This window comes from Atractosteus spatula, chromosome 8, assembly GCF_055471065.1.
Source record: "Atractosteus spatula isolate fAtrSpa1 chromosome 8, fAtrSpa1.hap1, whole genome shotgun sequence".
Taxonomy (NCBI): domain Eukaryota; kingdom Metazoa; phylum Chordata; class Actinopteri; order Semionotiformes; family Lepisosteidae; genus Atractosteus; species Atractosteus spatula.
In genome coordinates this window covers 2,452,154-2,464,881 of record NC_142713.1, presented here as the reverse complement: position 1 = coordinate 2,464,881, position 12,728 = coordinate 2,452,154, and the positions used below count along the sequence as shown (strand labels likewise).

Below are 12,728 nucleotides of genomic sequence, written 5' to 3'. Positions count from 1 at the left end.
CCGTGCTGGCTGCTCTGTCTGTGTGTCTGTGTGTGAAGAGTGATCCTGAGATGAGCCGAGTGTGGACTCAGGTTGAGGTTCACACTGTGACGCACTCTTCGTCTGCTCAGTCCCTCCTCTGCCCTTCATCCTGCCTTTGGGGAGAGGAGAGCAGGGAAAAGAGGGGGATTATCTATTTCTGAGCTACGGAAACCTTGTGGAAAAACAGCGAAAGAGGGCGGAGATGGCGGGTCTCAAAACTGTATAATTGTGAATTTAGGAGAAAGTAGAGCAGGTATTTCTGGAGGTATTGTCGTCGGGTGCCCCCCAACTTGCCAGCTAATTTCCCACAATCCCTTTGTGGCTTTCCTGTGGTTGGGAATGCTGGGAGCTGTAGTTCTTTAAGTGGGTGCCTTTTTTGTTTTTCGCCGTTACATACGTCGAGAAAATGAAAGCACTGCAGCTCCCATCCGCCCACCGTTAGCTCAAGACCGACTTTTCGGGTAATTTATTTCTTTTGCCACTGTGAGTCAGGATGTGTTAGGTCCGACACTTACAATCATTACAGGATTAACCTTGTCTCAAAGGTATGCTGGGATTTGTAGTTTTTCAAGGAGCACAGCACAATTTCCTTTGCACATGACTCAGTGATTGCCAATACCAATGTACTAGCTCAAAGTCTGAATGTTTAATCGTGTTTTTAAAATAGTTTTATGAGATGAAGTATTTTGTCCATACGACTGTTTACAAAAGCAATGGCCTTGTTGTATTTGTCACTGTATTTTTTTAAATAGCAGTTTAAAGTTGAATTCTAAAAACTACATTTCCCAGTTGGCCATGCCTCAAAGGCAGACAGCAAGTGCTCGTGGGACTTGCAGTTCAATTTGTTACTGTATAAAATGTGTCAAATGGGATTTGTATATATAAATAAAATTGGTGTACTCAATGGGGTATTATTATTTTTATTATTACTATAAGGAACATGATCAGTTAAGGTTGATGAGTAATATGTCCATTCTGTTTTCATTGATGGCGCCTGTACTTCGTCTGTCTGTCTGTCTGTCTGTCTGTCTGTCTGTCTGTCTGTCTGTCTGTCTGTCTGTCTGTCTGTCTGTCTGTCTGTCTGTCTGTCTGTCTGTCTGTCTGTCTGTCTCTCTGTCTCTCTGTCTCTCTGTCTCTCTGTCTCTCTGTCTCTCTGTCTCTCTGTCTCTCTGTCTCTCTGTCTGTCTGTCTCTCTGTCTCTCTGTCTCTCTGTCTGCCCAGTCACACGCAGAGCACTGGGACACCGGGACAAACACACCCGCCTTCTGCCCAAAACACCAAGCACAAACCGGAGGCGGCTCTAACACGGCCACAGGTGTAGCCTGGCCCGTGTCTGTGCAAAAACAGCAGAGCCTTTTCCAGAATGGCCGACAGGGAGCCCGTGTGTATTAATGTTGTGTCCGTTCAAGGAGGGAGCTGCGTCGGCAGGCGTAGGCTGCAGAGGAGCAACCAAGAGCTTTATTCCCTGCTGACAAGTTTCGGGCTGTGGAGCCTTCTTCAGGTGTGTGAATGTGGTGTCCTTGAACGTGGTGGACTGTGTGATCCGAGTAACGCGCTCTTCTCTTCCTCCTGCTTGGGGTCGTTGGTTCCTGCTCTGTGTTGAGGCCTGAGATTGATTCACAGTGTCGGTGTCGTGTGTTCTGAGCCGCCTGAGTTCACTGCTGATCGCTGGGTGAGCTGCTGCTCTCCGGCTGGTGCTTCCAGGGGGGCAGACGCGTTGAGTGAGTGGAGGAAGTGTCGACCAGCGCTCGGCCGGCGGTGCTGTAGAGCTAAAATGTGCTGTAGGCGACGGACCGCTCGAAGTCTGGTTGACAGTGATATTTACGGTATCCTATCCCGTACAGCTCTACAACATCCAGGTTTTTTTCAGACTGCCGACGCAGCAGCAAGAATAAACGTCGCACGACGGACAGGTCTGCACTGTGGGTAATGTTTCGTGTTTGACTGACGCGATTTGGCGGTTTAGCAGCATCGCACAGAGCAAGAGGTCTGTGTGTGATTAGCCCTGTGCTCTCTGGCTTGAAATGTACACCCCTGTAGATCGTCATTTGTAAACCCTCCTCTGGTAGGGTTTACACTGTCGAGACCGTGCCGGCAGGCTCGAGCCGTCGGGAGGGGAAATTGAGGGGTATTCCTGCTTCTTGGGTTGCTGTGTGGTTTCTGAAAGGGAGCTGTAGGATCGCAGCACCATCCCGAGTTTGAACCGCAAGCCTTCGATCGGACCCGGGGTCTGGAGAGTGCTCGTTCTGAGAGGTGCTGGGATGGTCCAAGCAAGAAAGCTGCTGGCTGCCAGTAATTGTTAATTATCTGAGGTGCCTCGTCTGCGGATCAGATCAGATCACTCTATTGGCCAGAGACAGTGTCTTGCCTGAGGAATGCGTCTTTTCTCAGACCCCAGCTTGCTCTCCATGAGACACACAGACAGGGAGAGAAGCTGGGGGGTCAGAGCGCAGGGTCGGCCGTTTATACGGCACCCCTGGAGCAGCTGGGGTGAAGGGCCTCGCTCAGGGGGCCCCACGGAGTACGACTCCTCTGCCGGGCCGCAGGATTCGAACCGGCAACCTCCCAGCCACAGGCGCAGATCCTTAAGCCACAGAGCCACCACACACCTCGGGATATACTCATTTGTTCATATCCTTTTTCTAATTGGCGTGCGTTCGGGCTTCCACTGGTAGCTGAAAGAATTTCCTGAACGCAGTGGCTTTTATTTCACGACATGAGGGACTGTGAATTAACAAAGACCCGAGACGCTAGTCTGAATCCGATCACTGTAATCAGCGGGCTTAGGGAACGAGAAGTACTCGTGCTCCATTCTGGCATGGGCACAGAGTCGCCGGCTCTGATTTCAGAATTGCAGGTGGCCAGTTGGCGCAGGGGGCAGACTGGAGAAGATAAAAGCTGCCCTGAATGCCCAGAACGAGACAGATTGAATTGCTGTTAATTACAGGAGTGCAGCAGCCTGTTCTTAGTAACCTATTAATCATCTGGGCTCGTTAGTGTGAAGACGTGTCTACAGTACACAGACAAGCTGCAGGGGTTCAGCAGTACAGTGATTAATACTCTGGGCTCGTTAGTGTGAAGACGTGTCTACAGCACACAGACACACTGCAGGACAGCAGTACAGTGATTAATACTCTGGGCTCGTTAGTGTGAAGACGTGTCTACAGCACACAGACACACTGCAGGGCTTCAGCAGTACAGTGATTAATACTCTGGGCTCGTGAGTGTGAGGACGTGTCTACAGCACACAGACACGCTGCAGGACAGCAGTACAGTGATTAATACTCTGGGCTCGTTAGTGTGAAGACGTGTCTACAGCACACAGACGCTGCAGGACAGCAGTACAGTGATTAATACTCTGGGCTCGTTAGTGTGAAGACGTGTCTACAGCACACAGACACACTGCAGGACAGCAGTACAGTGATTAATACTCTGGGCTCGTGAGTGTGAGGACGTGTCTACAGCACACAGACACGCTGCAGGACAGCAGTACAGTGATTAATACTCTGGGCTCGTTAGTGTGAAGACGTGTCTACAGCACACAGATGCTGCAGGACAGCAGTACAGTGATTAATACTCTGGGCTCGTTAGTGTGAAGACGTGTCTACGGCACACAGACACACTGCAGGACAGCAGTACAGTGATTAATACTCTGGGCTCGTTAGTGTGAAGACGTGTCTACAGCACACAGACGCTGCAGGACAGCAGTACAGTGATTAATACTCTGGGCTCGTTAGTGTGAAGACGTGTCTACAGCACACAGACACACTGCAGGACCACAGTAGTCAGGTCATCTCCTGTAAGGAAAAGGAGAAAACCCTGTCTGGTCTCAGGTGCTGTTCAAGGATGGGACTGGTCAGATCTGGGATGAAGGACCCAGAAAGATCAGATGAGTATTGTAACAGGTGTTGGTGTACCAGTAGGGGGCGCCCTCCCCTCTGACCAAGAACGTCTGTGCCTTTGCCCCAGTACAGTGAGAGGGGACACTGTCATTCAGGAAGCCCTCTCCTTCAAGTCAGCCATTAAACCAAGATCCTGCCTTCTGTGTCACCAGAGATCCCACGGCTCTTCTCAAGACTGATGGGTCTGACCCCAGCGTCCCGGCTGAAGAGCCCTCTGAGCTGCAAGGCCTCGACTCCCTCAGCTCAGAGGGCTGAAACTCTTTCCCCTCTCTCCCGCGGAGCTCTAGAAACGGGCTGACAGACCATTTCTAACTGATCTGGCTTTACAGACGGACAGCGGGCCGATCTCTGTGGAGCACAGGCCAGACAGGCGGCTCCAGGCGAGAAGGGTCTCACTGCGGGGAGGTCTGGGCCTCACAAAGGCCGGGGTGACATCTGAGCCCGGGGCTGTGGTCGGCCCCTTGGGGCGTCTGAAGAGCAGGAGCGAGGAGCAGGGAGACTGTTGCCAACAACAGAAACCCAGGAGAAGCACAGATCCGGCTTCAATTACACAGCCGAGACCCGGGTGACACAGCATTCCCATGGGGAGAGAGGTGAGGCTTTGGGCTTCTGCCACTGCGATGTCAAATCAACAGCCGACTCACATCCCTTCAAGTAGGGACGAGGACAGAACCCCAATAAGATCTCATCCAGCTATTACTGGGTATGGGCTTCAACTTCTGCCCGAGCACAGAGGGTGGTGGGGGTGGGGAACAAGCTGCCCAGCTGTATTCTTGAAGCCGATACCCTGGCTTCTCTCCAGACACAGCTGGGTGAGCTCCTCCAGTCAGGACAGGAGGGGTTTCTTTACACAGAGGGTGGTGGGGGTGGGGATTTCCACTCCAGCAACTGGCCACCCAGGGGAGGGTGCCCACGGGTGCCCACGGGTGCCCACGTGTCCCGGAGGCTGTGCCCTCGGCGGCTCAGCTCGCCTGCGCTGGCCGCTATATAAGGAGGAGGCAGCCTGGCGCCGCACACACACTCCCTCACGCGCAGCACCAGCATGGCCTGTCCCCGCCTCCTGCTCCTGCTCCTGCTCCTGCCCCCCGGCCCGCGGGCGCAGGGCGACCCTGAGCTGCCCTTCTCCGAGCGGCTGGACGGCGCCGGTGCCGCCGTGCTGAGCTGGGGCTTCGACCCGGCCCGGGACCTGCTGACCCTGGAGCTGGCCGTCAACACCAGCGGCTGGGCCGGCCTGGGCTTCAGCCCCCGCGGAGACATGGAGGGGGCCGACCTCGTGATCGGGGGGGCGCTCCCGGACGGCCGCTGGTACTTCTCGGTAACGCGCCCGGAACCGGTCCAGGACACAGAGGAGCCCCCTCTCCGGACACAACACAACACAACACAATCAGTACAGAGAGTGTCAGCAGGTCTGTCCTTCAGGCAGGAGGTAGAGAGCAGCTCTTACTGACCAGAGCACAGAGCAGACAGACACAACACACACACACACACACACACACACACACACACACACACACACACACACACACACACACACACACACACACACAGGAGCTCAGTCAGCACAGGGAGTGTCAGCAGGTCTGTGCTTCAGGCAGGAGGTAGAGAGCAGCTCTTACTGACCCGAGCACAGAGCAGACAGACACAACACACACACAGGAGCTCAGTCAGCACAGGGAGTGTCAGCAGGTCTGTGCTTCAGGCAGGAGGTAGAGAGCAGCTCTTACTGACCAGAGCACAGAGCAGTCAGACACAACACACACACACACACACACACACACACACACACACACGCACACAGGAGCTCAGTCAGCACAGGGAGTGTCAGCAGGTCTGTCCTTCAGGCAGGAGGTAGAGAGCAGCTCTTACTGACCAGAGCACAGAGCAGTCAGACACAACACACACACACACAGGAGCTCAGTCAGCACAGGGAGTGTCAGCAGGTCTGTCCTTCAGGCAGGAGGTAGAGAGCAGCTCTTACTGACCAGAGCACAGAGCAGTCAGACACAACACACACACACACACACACACACACACACAGGAGCTCAGTCAGCACAGGGAGTGTCAGCAGGTCTGTCCTTCAGGCAGGAGGTAGAGAGCAGCTCTTACTGACCAGAGCACAGAGCAGACAGACACAACACACACACACACAGGAGCTCAGTCAGCACAGGGAGTGTCAGCAGGTCTGTGCTTCAGGCAGGAGGTAGAGAGCAGCTCTTACTGACCAGAGCACAGAGCAGACAGACACAACACACACACACAGGAGCTCAGTCAGCACAGGGAGTGTCAGCAGGTCTGTGCTTCAGGCAGGAGGTAGAGAGCAGCTCTTACTGACCAGAGCACAGAGCAGACAGACACAACACACACACACAGGAGCTCAGTCAGCACAGGGAGTGTCAGCAGGTCTGTGCTTCAGGCAGGAGGTAGAGAGCAGCTCTTACTGACCAGAGCACAGAGCAGACAGACACAACACACACACACAGGAGCTCAGTCAGCACAGGGAGTGTCAGCAGGTCTGTGCTTCAGGCAGGAGGTAGAGAGCAGCTCTTACTGACCAGAGCACAGAGCAGACAGACACAACACACACACACACACACAGAAGCTCAGTCGCACAGGGAGTGTCAGCAGGTCTGTGCTTCAGGCAGGAGGTAGAGAGCAGCTCTTACTGACCAGAGCACAGAGCAGACAGACACAACACACACACAGGAGCTCAGTCAGCACAGGGAGTGTCAGCAGGTCTGTGCTTCAGGCAGGAGGTAGAGAGCAGCTCTTACTGACCAGAGCACAGAGCAGACAGACACAACGATGACGGGGCGTGGAGCCACTGTCCGATGGCGATGTGCGTCCCCGCGGGGCTCTGGGGACTGGTGCGGCTGTCCTCCCCTCTGTCTCCTGCTACAGCTCCCTTTCCTAGCAGCGCGGGCTGCGGGTTCGCAGGAAGACTTCCTGGACAGCGCTGCCGGAAGACGAGACGCGATATCACTGAACCGACACCCTGAACCCCTTCCAATGTGGGGGCCTGGGTTTCTCTCTCCTGCCAAAGGAGAAAACAACGGGAACCTGGAAACCCAGCCCAGCCGGGGGGTGGACAGTCCCTTTCAGAAGCATTGGGTTTCTGTTACCTACGGAAGGGAAAACTCATGTTGTAAAGCTCATGGTACCTTCACTGAGAGAGTGAAAGCACAGCGGAACACAGCCGAAGGAACAACTGGGTTGTAAAGTAACCATATAGCCTTCGAGCTTAAAGCACTAGCTCAGTAAAAAGTCACATTTCTTCATCTTAGAAAATGCGATTGTCTTGAGAAGAATGATCAATTCCATCACGTAAGAAGTAGCAGGCGACAATCTGTGTTTTCTCCACAAATTGATTGTGTGTGAAAGGGGGCCTGCAGAGCTATTTTTATATTCCAGGGTCAGAAAGAATCGGCACTGATGACGAGCGCATTTCAGACCACAGTGAAAGTCAGATGTACCACAGTAACGTGTAAAACCTCCAACTCGCAGCACAGAACAGAGGACACGTCCAGGTCCGCGCCGCGCCGGGCTCTGTGATTCAGCTCTGACTGACCAGAGCACAGAGCAGACAGACACACACACACACACACACACACACACACACACACACACACACACACACACACAGGAGCTCAGTCAGCACAGGGAGTGTCAGCAGGTCTGTCCTTCAGGCAGGAGGTAGAGAGCAGCTCTTACTGACCAGAGCACAGAGCAGTCAGACACAACACACACACACAGGAGTTCAGTCAGTACAGGGAGTGTCAGCAGGTCTGTGCTTCAGGCAGGAGGTAGAGAGCAGCTCTTACTGACCAGGGCACAGAGCAGTCAGGCTCGTTGTACTGTGAGCGACCCGATGATATCAGAGTACAGCAGTACTGACGCGGCTGATGAGAGCAGTGGGAACTGTTTCACACGTACCTTTCACACGTGTGTGTGTGTGTGTGTGTGTGTGTGTGTGTGTGTGTGTGTGTGTGTGTGAGTCCTGTGATGCACTGGCCCTGGTGCGTGTGCGTGTGTGTGTGTGTGTGTGTGCGTGCGTGCGTGCGTGCGTGCGTGCGTGCGTGCTGTGATGGACTGGCCCTGTGTGTGTGTGTGTGTGTGTGTGTGTGTGTGTGTGTGTGTGTGTGTGTGTGCTGTGATGGACTGGCCCTGGTGTGTTTGTGTGTGTGTGTGTCACTGACACATACGACTCGTCAGCTCTGCCTGCAGGTCACCTGGGAACATTCCTGCAGTGAAACGTCTGCTGCACAGCCTGTACTCATCCACTCGCCCATCACAGTCCCTCAGTCAGTACAGGGACTAGTGAGCAGGAAGGGCCGCCTCACATCACAGTTCCCACAAACTCTCCCTCTCGCCCCCTGGAGAGACCAGGGGTTTCTCACAACATGGAGACTTACAGGACGTCCACAAAGTTCACGATACCGCGCAGTCAATGAATTTAAGATTTAATCAGTGGTCTGAGAAACTGAGACTCCGTCTCCCCCCTTAGAGCAGACATCAGCCGTGAACTGTACCTGACTTCCTGTTCGGTCATGCCGTTCTCCCGTCAGGATCGCTATTCCGCTGGGAATGGGCTCCCCACAGAGGACCCTCAGCAGGACTACACCCTGCTGGCCCTGACCGAGGCCGAGGGCCGGACCGTCATGAGGCTCAGGAGGCGGATCCTGAGCTGCGACAGCAGGGACTTCGCCATCACGGTGAGCAGGCCGCTCCCCGCCCGGTCCGGAGTCCGGGAGCGGCGGCGGCTCGGCGCCTGACGCCCGTGGCGTTTGTCCCGCAGGCCGGGCCGGTCAAGGTGATCTACGCCTACGGGACGAGCGACGAGGTGTCGTACCACGGCAGCCGCAGGGGGATGAAGGAGATCGACCTGCTGACGTACTCCCCCCGGTCCTCCCCCGCGACCAGCAGCCACTTCGACGTCACGGCCGGGAACGTGAGTGTCGGGGCCGGGGTGGGGGCACGGCCACACTCCGCCTCTCGCGGGACCCCCCCCTCCCGCGCGTCTCCTGGTCTGTCTCTCGCGCCGCTCCGCGGTGCTCCTCTCCTCCCCGAGCGGCTCATTCCTGGGGTCGATCCGCGGCCGTCCGGACCGTTTGCTCGGCCGTGTTTTTCCAGCACTTCCCAGCATGCCTTTCCGGATGCACCTGTTGACCCGTTCGGAGAGCCGCCGGTCTCGATCTCTCCTTCCCAGGGAGTCAGAGTCCAGGTGGGAGAAGCTCGTAGAGGCTGTTTTCCTGGAAGCTCTCTGCTCCTGTCGGAGCGATCATCTCCAGGCTTCACAGGGAGAATCTGGGGGTCCATAGGATGCGTGAATACGAAAGAGGGGGCTCCCGCGACTCTTGGTGCTGATGGGGGGGGGCTGGGTGACGTCATACCCCCCATCTTCCTCTGTAACAAGCCCTGATCCTTCTCTCTCATCTTCAGTTCACAGTCCCAGCGCTGGGCACGTACTACCACTGCAGGATTGTCCGATTCCCCAGCTTCGGAGGGAAGAACCACATCTATCGGGTCAGTGAGTCCGGGGGCTCTTTCCCTCTGGTATGATTGCTGGGTGGTGCCGTGTGTCTCTCGAGGGTGGGGTCTCCGCGCTGTTCTGTTCCTGTCTGACGTTGACGCAGTTCGAAGTGAAAGTCCTGCAGGAGGTCGAACCCTGGTCCCACCCGCTGCGTTTAGGTTTCGGCTTATTCGTGTTCTGGTGGGAAACCGGGTTCAGAGTTTCTCACCTGAGCGCAGGCTGAGCTCTGCGATCAGGGGTTCGAGTCCCAGTGATGTCAGTGGTCGGCTGTGTCCAGGGTGGCCAACCAGCTGGCTGGGACACCGCCACCCCTGCAGCCCCCTGTGGTGCCGTCGCCAGAAGCAGACAGGCGTCGCGGTGCTGCCTCTCCCAGCGCCTGCTCTTCCTCACAGGCCGGTCTGTCTCCCTCTCCCAGATCGAGCCGCTGCTCCAGAACCTGGACCTGGTCCACCACGTGCTGCTGTACCGCTGCTCGTCCGCGGTCAACGCCACGCTGCAGGGGGAGTGCTACACTCAGGACTACATGGCGTTCAGCCAGTGCTTCGAAGTCCTGGCGGCGTGGGCTGTCGGAGGAGGGGTGAGCGTGAACGAGCTATTTGATTATTTAGTTTGATTAAGAAACTCTGCCTGAAAGTAACCAGAAGGTGACAGAGAGCCCGGGGGGGGGGAGGGGGGCAGACGGTATTTCTCTGGAGTTTAAAATGCTGTCAGTGGCCGTACTGAACTTCCAGCTCCCAGCAAAGAGGTCTTCAGGTTCTGCGGAACGTTACTGCCGATCGTACCCCATCTCCGCAAGTCTGTGTGGGTCCTCATGCCCCAGTATAGTGACGGGGACACTAGACTGTAAACAGGCGCCGTCCTTCAGATGAGACGTAAAACCGAGGTCCTGACTCTCTGTGGTCATTAACAATCCCAGGGTGTCTCTCGACAAGAGTAGGGGTGTTACCCCAGTGTCCTGGCCAAATTTCCCCCCTGGCCTTTACCCCTCATGGCCTCCTAATAACCCCCCTCTCTGAACTGGCCTCACCCCTCTGCTCTCCTCCCCACTGAGAGCTGGTGTGTGTGAGAGGACTGGAGCATCATCCAGGTGGGGCTGCACACTGGTGGGGGTACTGGGATTCCCCCTGACCTGGACAGAGCTCGGAGTGGAGGGTCCAGACAGGGGCTGTAGAAGTGTGAGGGATTATTATGATTATTATTATTAATAAGTGAATAATATTATAATAATAACAATAGTTGTAGTTTTGGTTGTTAGCACCTAGAGCAGCTTCCATGAGAAGCCGCAGAGGAAGCATCAGCAGGACCCTCCAGGGCTCAGGCGGGACCCCCGCGCGAGTCTTCAGGGGGGGCTCCTGCTGGCTGAGCCAGGAGCCAGGCGCTCAAGGCAGGCGTCTCTCTGAGAGGGAGATTCTGCCTCAGCTGACAGATTTCTCTCTCCTCCCCCAGGCGTTCGATCTCCCACCGAACGCTGGCATGTCGGTGGGGGGGGCCGGAGACGTGACGTTCTACAGGCTGGAGATACACTACAACAACCCCTCTCAGCAATCAGGTGACCCTGCGGCCTCAGGAGGGGTCGCTGTGACCACTGATGGTGTTGCTCTCGCTGCGCCACACGGTCACCTCAAGCTAGACCTTACCTGAAGCTGACTCCCCTTGACTCAGACTGTCAGCACCTTCAGCAGTAATTAATCTGTCCATCCAGCTTCTAACTGTGTTATCCAGTACAGGGGCACAGGAGACAGAGGCCATCCCAGCAAGCAGTGGGGACAAGGCAGGATACACTCTGGACTGGACACCAGTCCATCACAGGACACACACACACACACACACACACACACACACACACACACACACTCACACCAGGGCCAGTCTATCACAGGATACACACAGATACACACTCACACCAGGGCCAGTCCATCACAGGACACACACAGACACACTCTCACACCGGGGTCTGTCCATCACAGGACACACACAGACACACACTCACACCAGGGTCTGTCCATCACAGGACACACACACACACACACTCACACCAGGGCCAGTCCATCACAGGACACACACACTCACAAAGACACACAGACACACACACCAGTTAGCCCACCAGCATGTCTTCAGACTGTGGGTGGAAACTGGAGCACCCAGAGGAAAACCACATGAACACGAGGAGAACATGCAGACTCCACACAGACAGCACCCCAGGCCAATTAGCGTAGACGAGCTGCACAAGCATAGGGCTGTAAATGAGGTTAACAAGATGAAGGAGAGAGTGACCCACCCCCTCCACTGGGAATCTGCTCTAGTCCCAAGGGGGGGACACCTCTGCACCCCCAGGTCTAACAGAAACATCATCGTCATCCTCACTGCTCAGTCCCTGGGTGGAGAAGCTGGCGCTGGCCGAGCGCGGGAGCAGACCAGTAACTCCTGCCTGGTCTCCCAGGTCGAGTGGACGACTCCGGCCTGCGCTTCCACTACACCCCCGAGCTGCGGCAGCAGGACGCCGGGGTCCTGAGCGTCGGGCTCGCGGTGAACGAGGCCTACGTCATCCCCCCGAACGCCACGGCCTTCCGCAGCTACGCCGTCTGTAAAACCGCCTCTTTCTCGGACGTAAGTGCCGCCCCCGCGGGACATACTCCTGGTTCTTGAGTCAAGGAGAACAAGCCGGAATCACAGGGAAAACAGCCCTAGATCCCAGCGTAGCGTTCCTGCAGCTTAGCAGCTGTACACTACCGAGGGGCACAGCGCGCGCTGTGCCACACCTGGGATTTGAACCTGCAATCCCTCCCGGCAGGAGCCCAGGACCTCTACCCTCCACTCAGCACGGCTGCCGTGACGTTAAACTGGAGGGCATCTTCCTATGACAGGAGAGCCCAGCGTGCCAGCCAATCCCACAGCAGGACAGGGCGACAGCCTCTTTAATTGGTTAATTGAAGGTCCGCCCTGCTGATGGCTGACGGTCACCCTCGTGTCCCCCGTGTGCAGGTCCTCTCGGGCCCCGTGCCGGACCTCAACGTCTACGCTGTGCTGCTCCACACTCACCTCGCCGGGCGAAAGGTCAGGGTTGGTCACTTCAGGTAAGAGAGAGGAACTCGTGGGGGCCGTCCTCACGAAGACCACACAGGAGGAGTGCGTCTGTGAGCGTGAGAGCGATGGTGAACAGGTTCGGAGCAGACGATGCAAACTCTGAGCGCTTAACCAGTTAAAAACAAACGGTAGTCTGGTAAGCCCAATGTCTGAGCCCGGCTCTGAAGTTTTGATTTGTGTGTTGTGAAAGGAGA

At 55.9% G+C, this 12,728-nt stretch overlaps 1 protein-coding gene across 1 annotated transcript in view; it reads left to right on the top strand.

Annotated features, from left to right (window-relative positions):
* Positions 1-4,965: 4,965 nt before the first annotated feature.
* Positions 4,966-12,728, top strand: part of LOC148829059 (DBH-like monooxygenase protein 2 homolog) — a 15,566-nt gene continuing 7,803 nt past the window's right edge. The window contains exons 1-8 of the mRNA XM_088923583.1: positions 4,966-5,238; positions 8,486-8,632; positions 8,716-8,868; positions 9,360-9,443; positions 9,866-10,027; positions 10,897-10,999; positions 11,891-12,057; positions 12,433-12,524. Of these exons, the coding sequence (XP_088779709.1) occupies positions 4,966-5,238; positions 8,486-8,632; positions 8,716-8,868; positions 9,360-9,443; positions 9,866-10,027; positions 10,897-10,999; positions 11,891-12,057; positions 12,433-12,524 (1,181 nt within the window). The remainder of the gene's footprint in view (positions 5,239-8,485; positions 8,633-8,715; positions 8,869-9,359; positions 9,444-9,865; positions 10,028-10,896; positions 11,000-11,890; positions 12,058-12,432; positions 12,525-12,728) is intronic.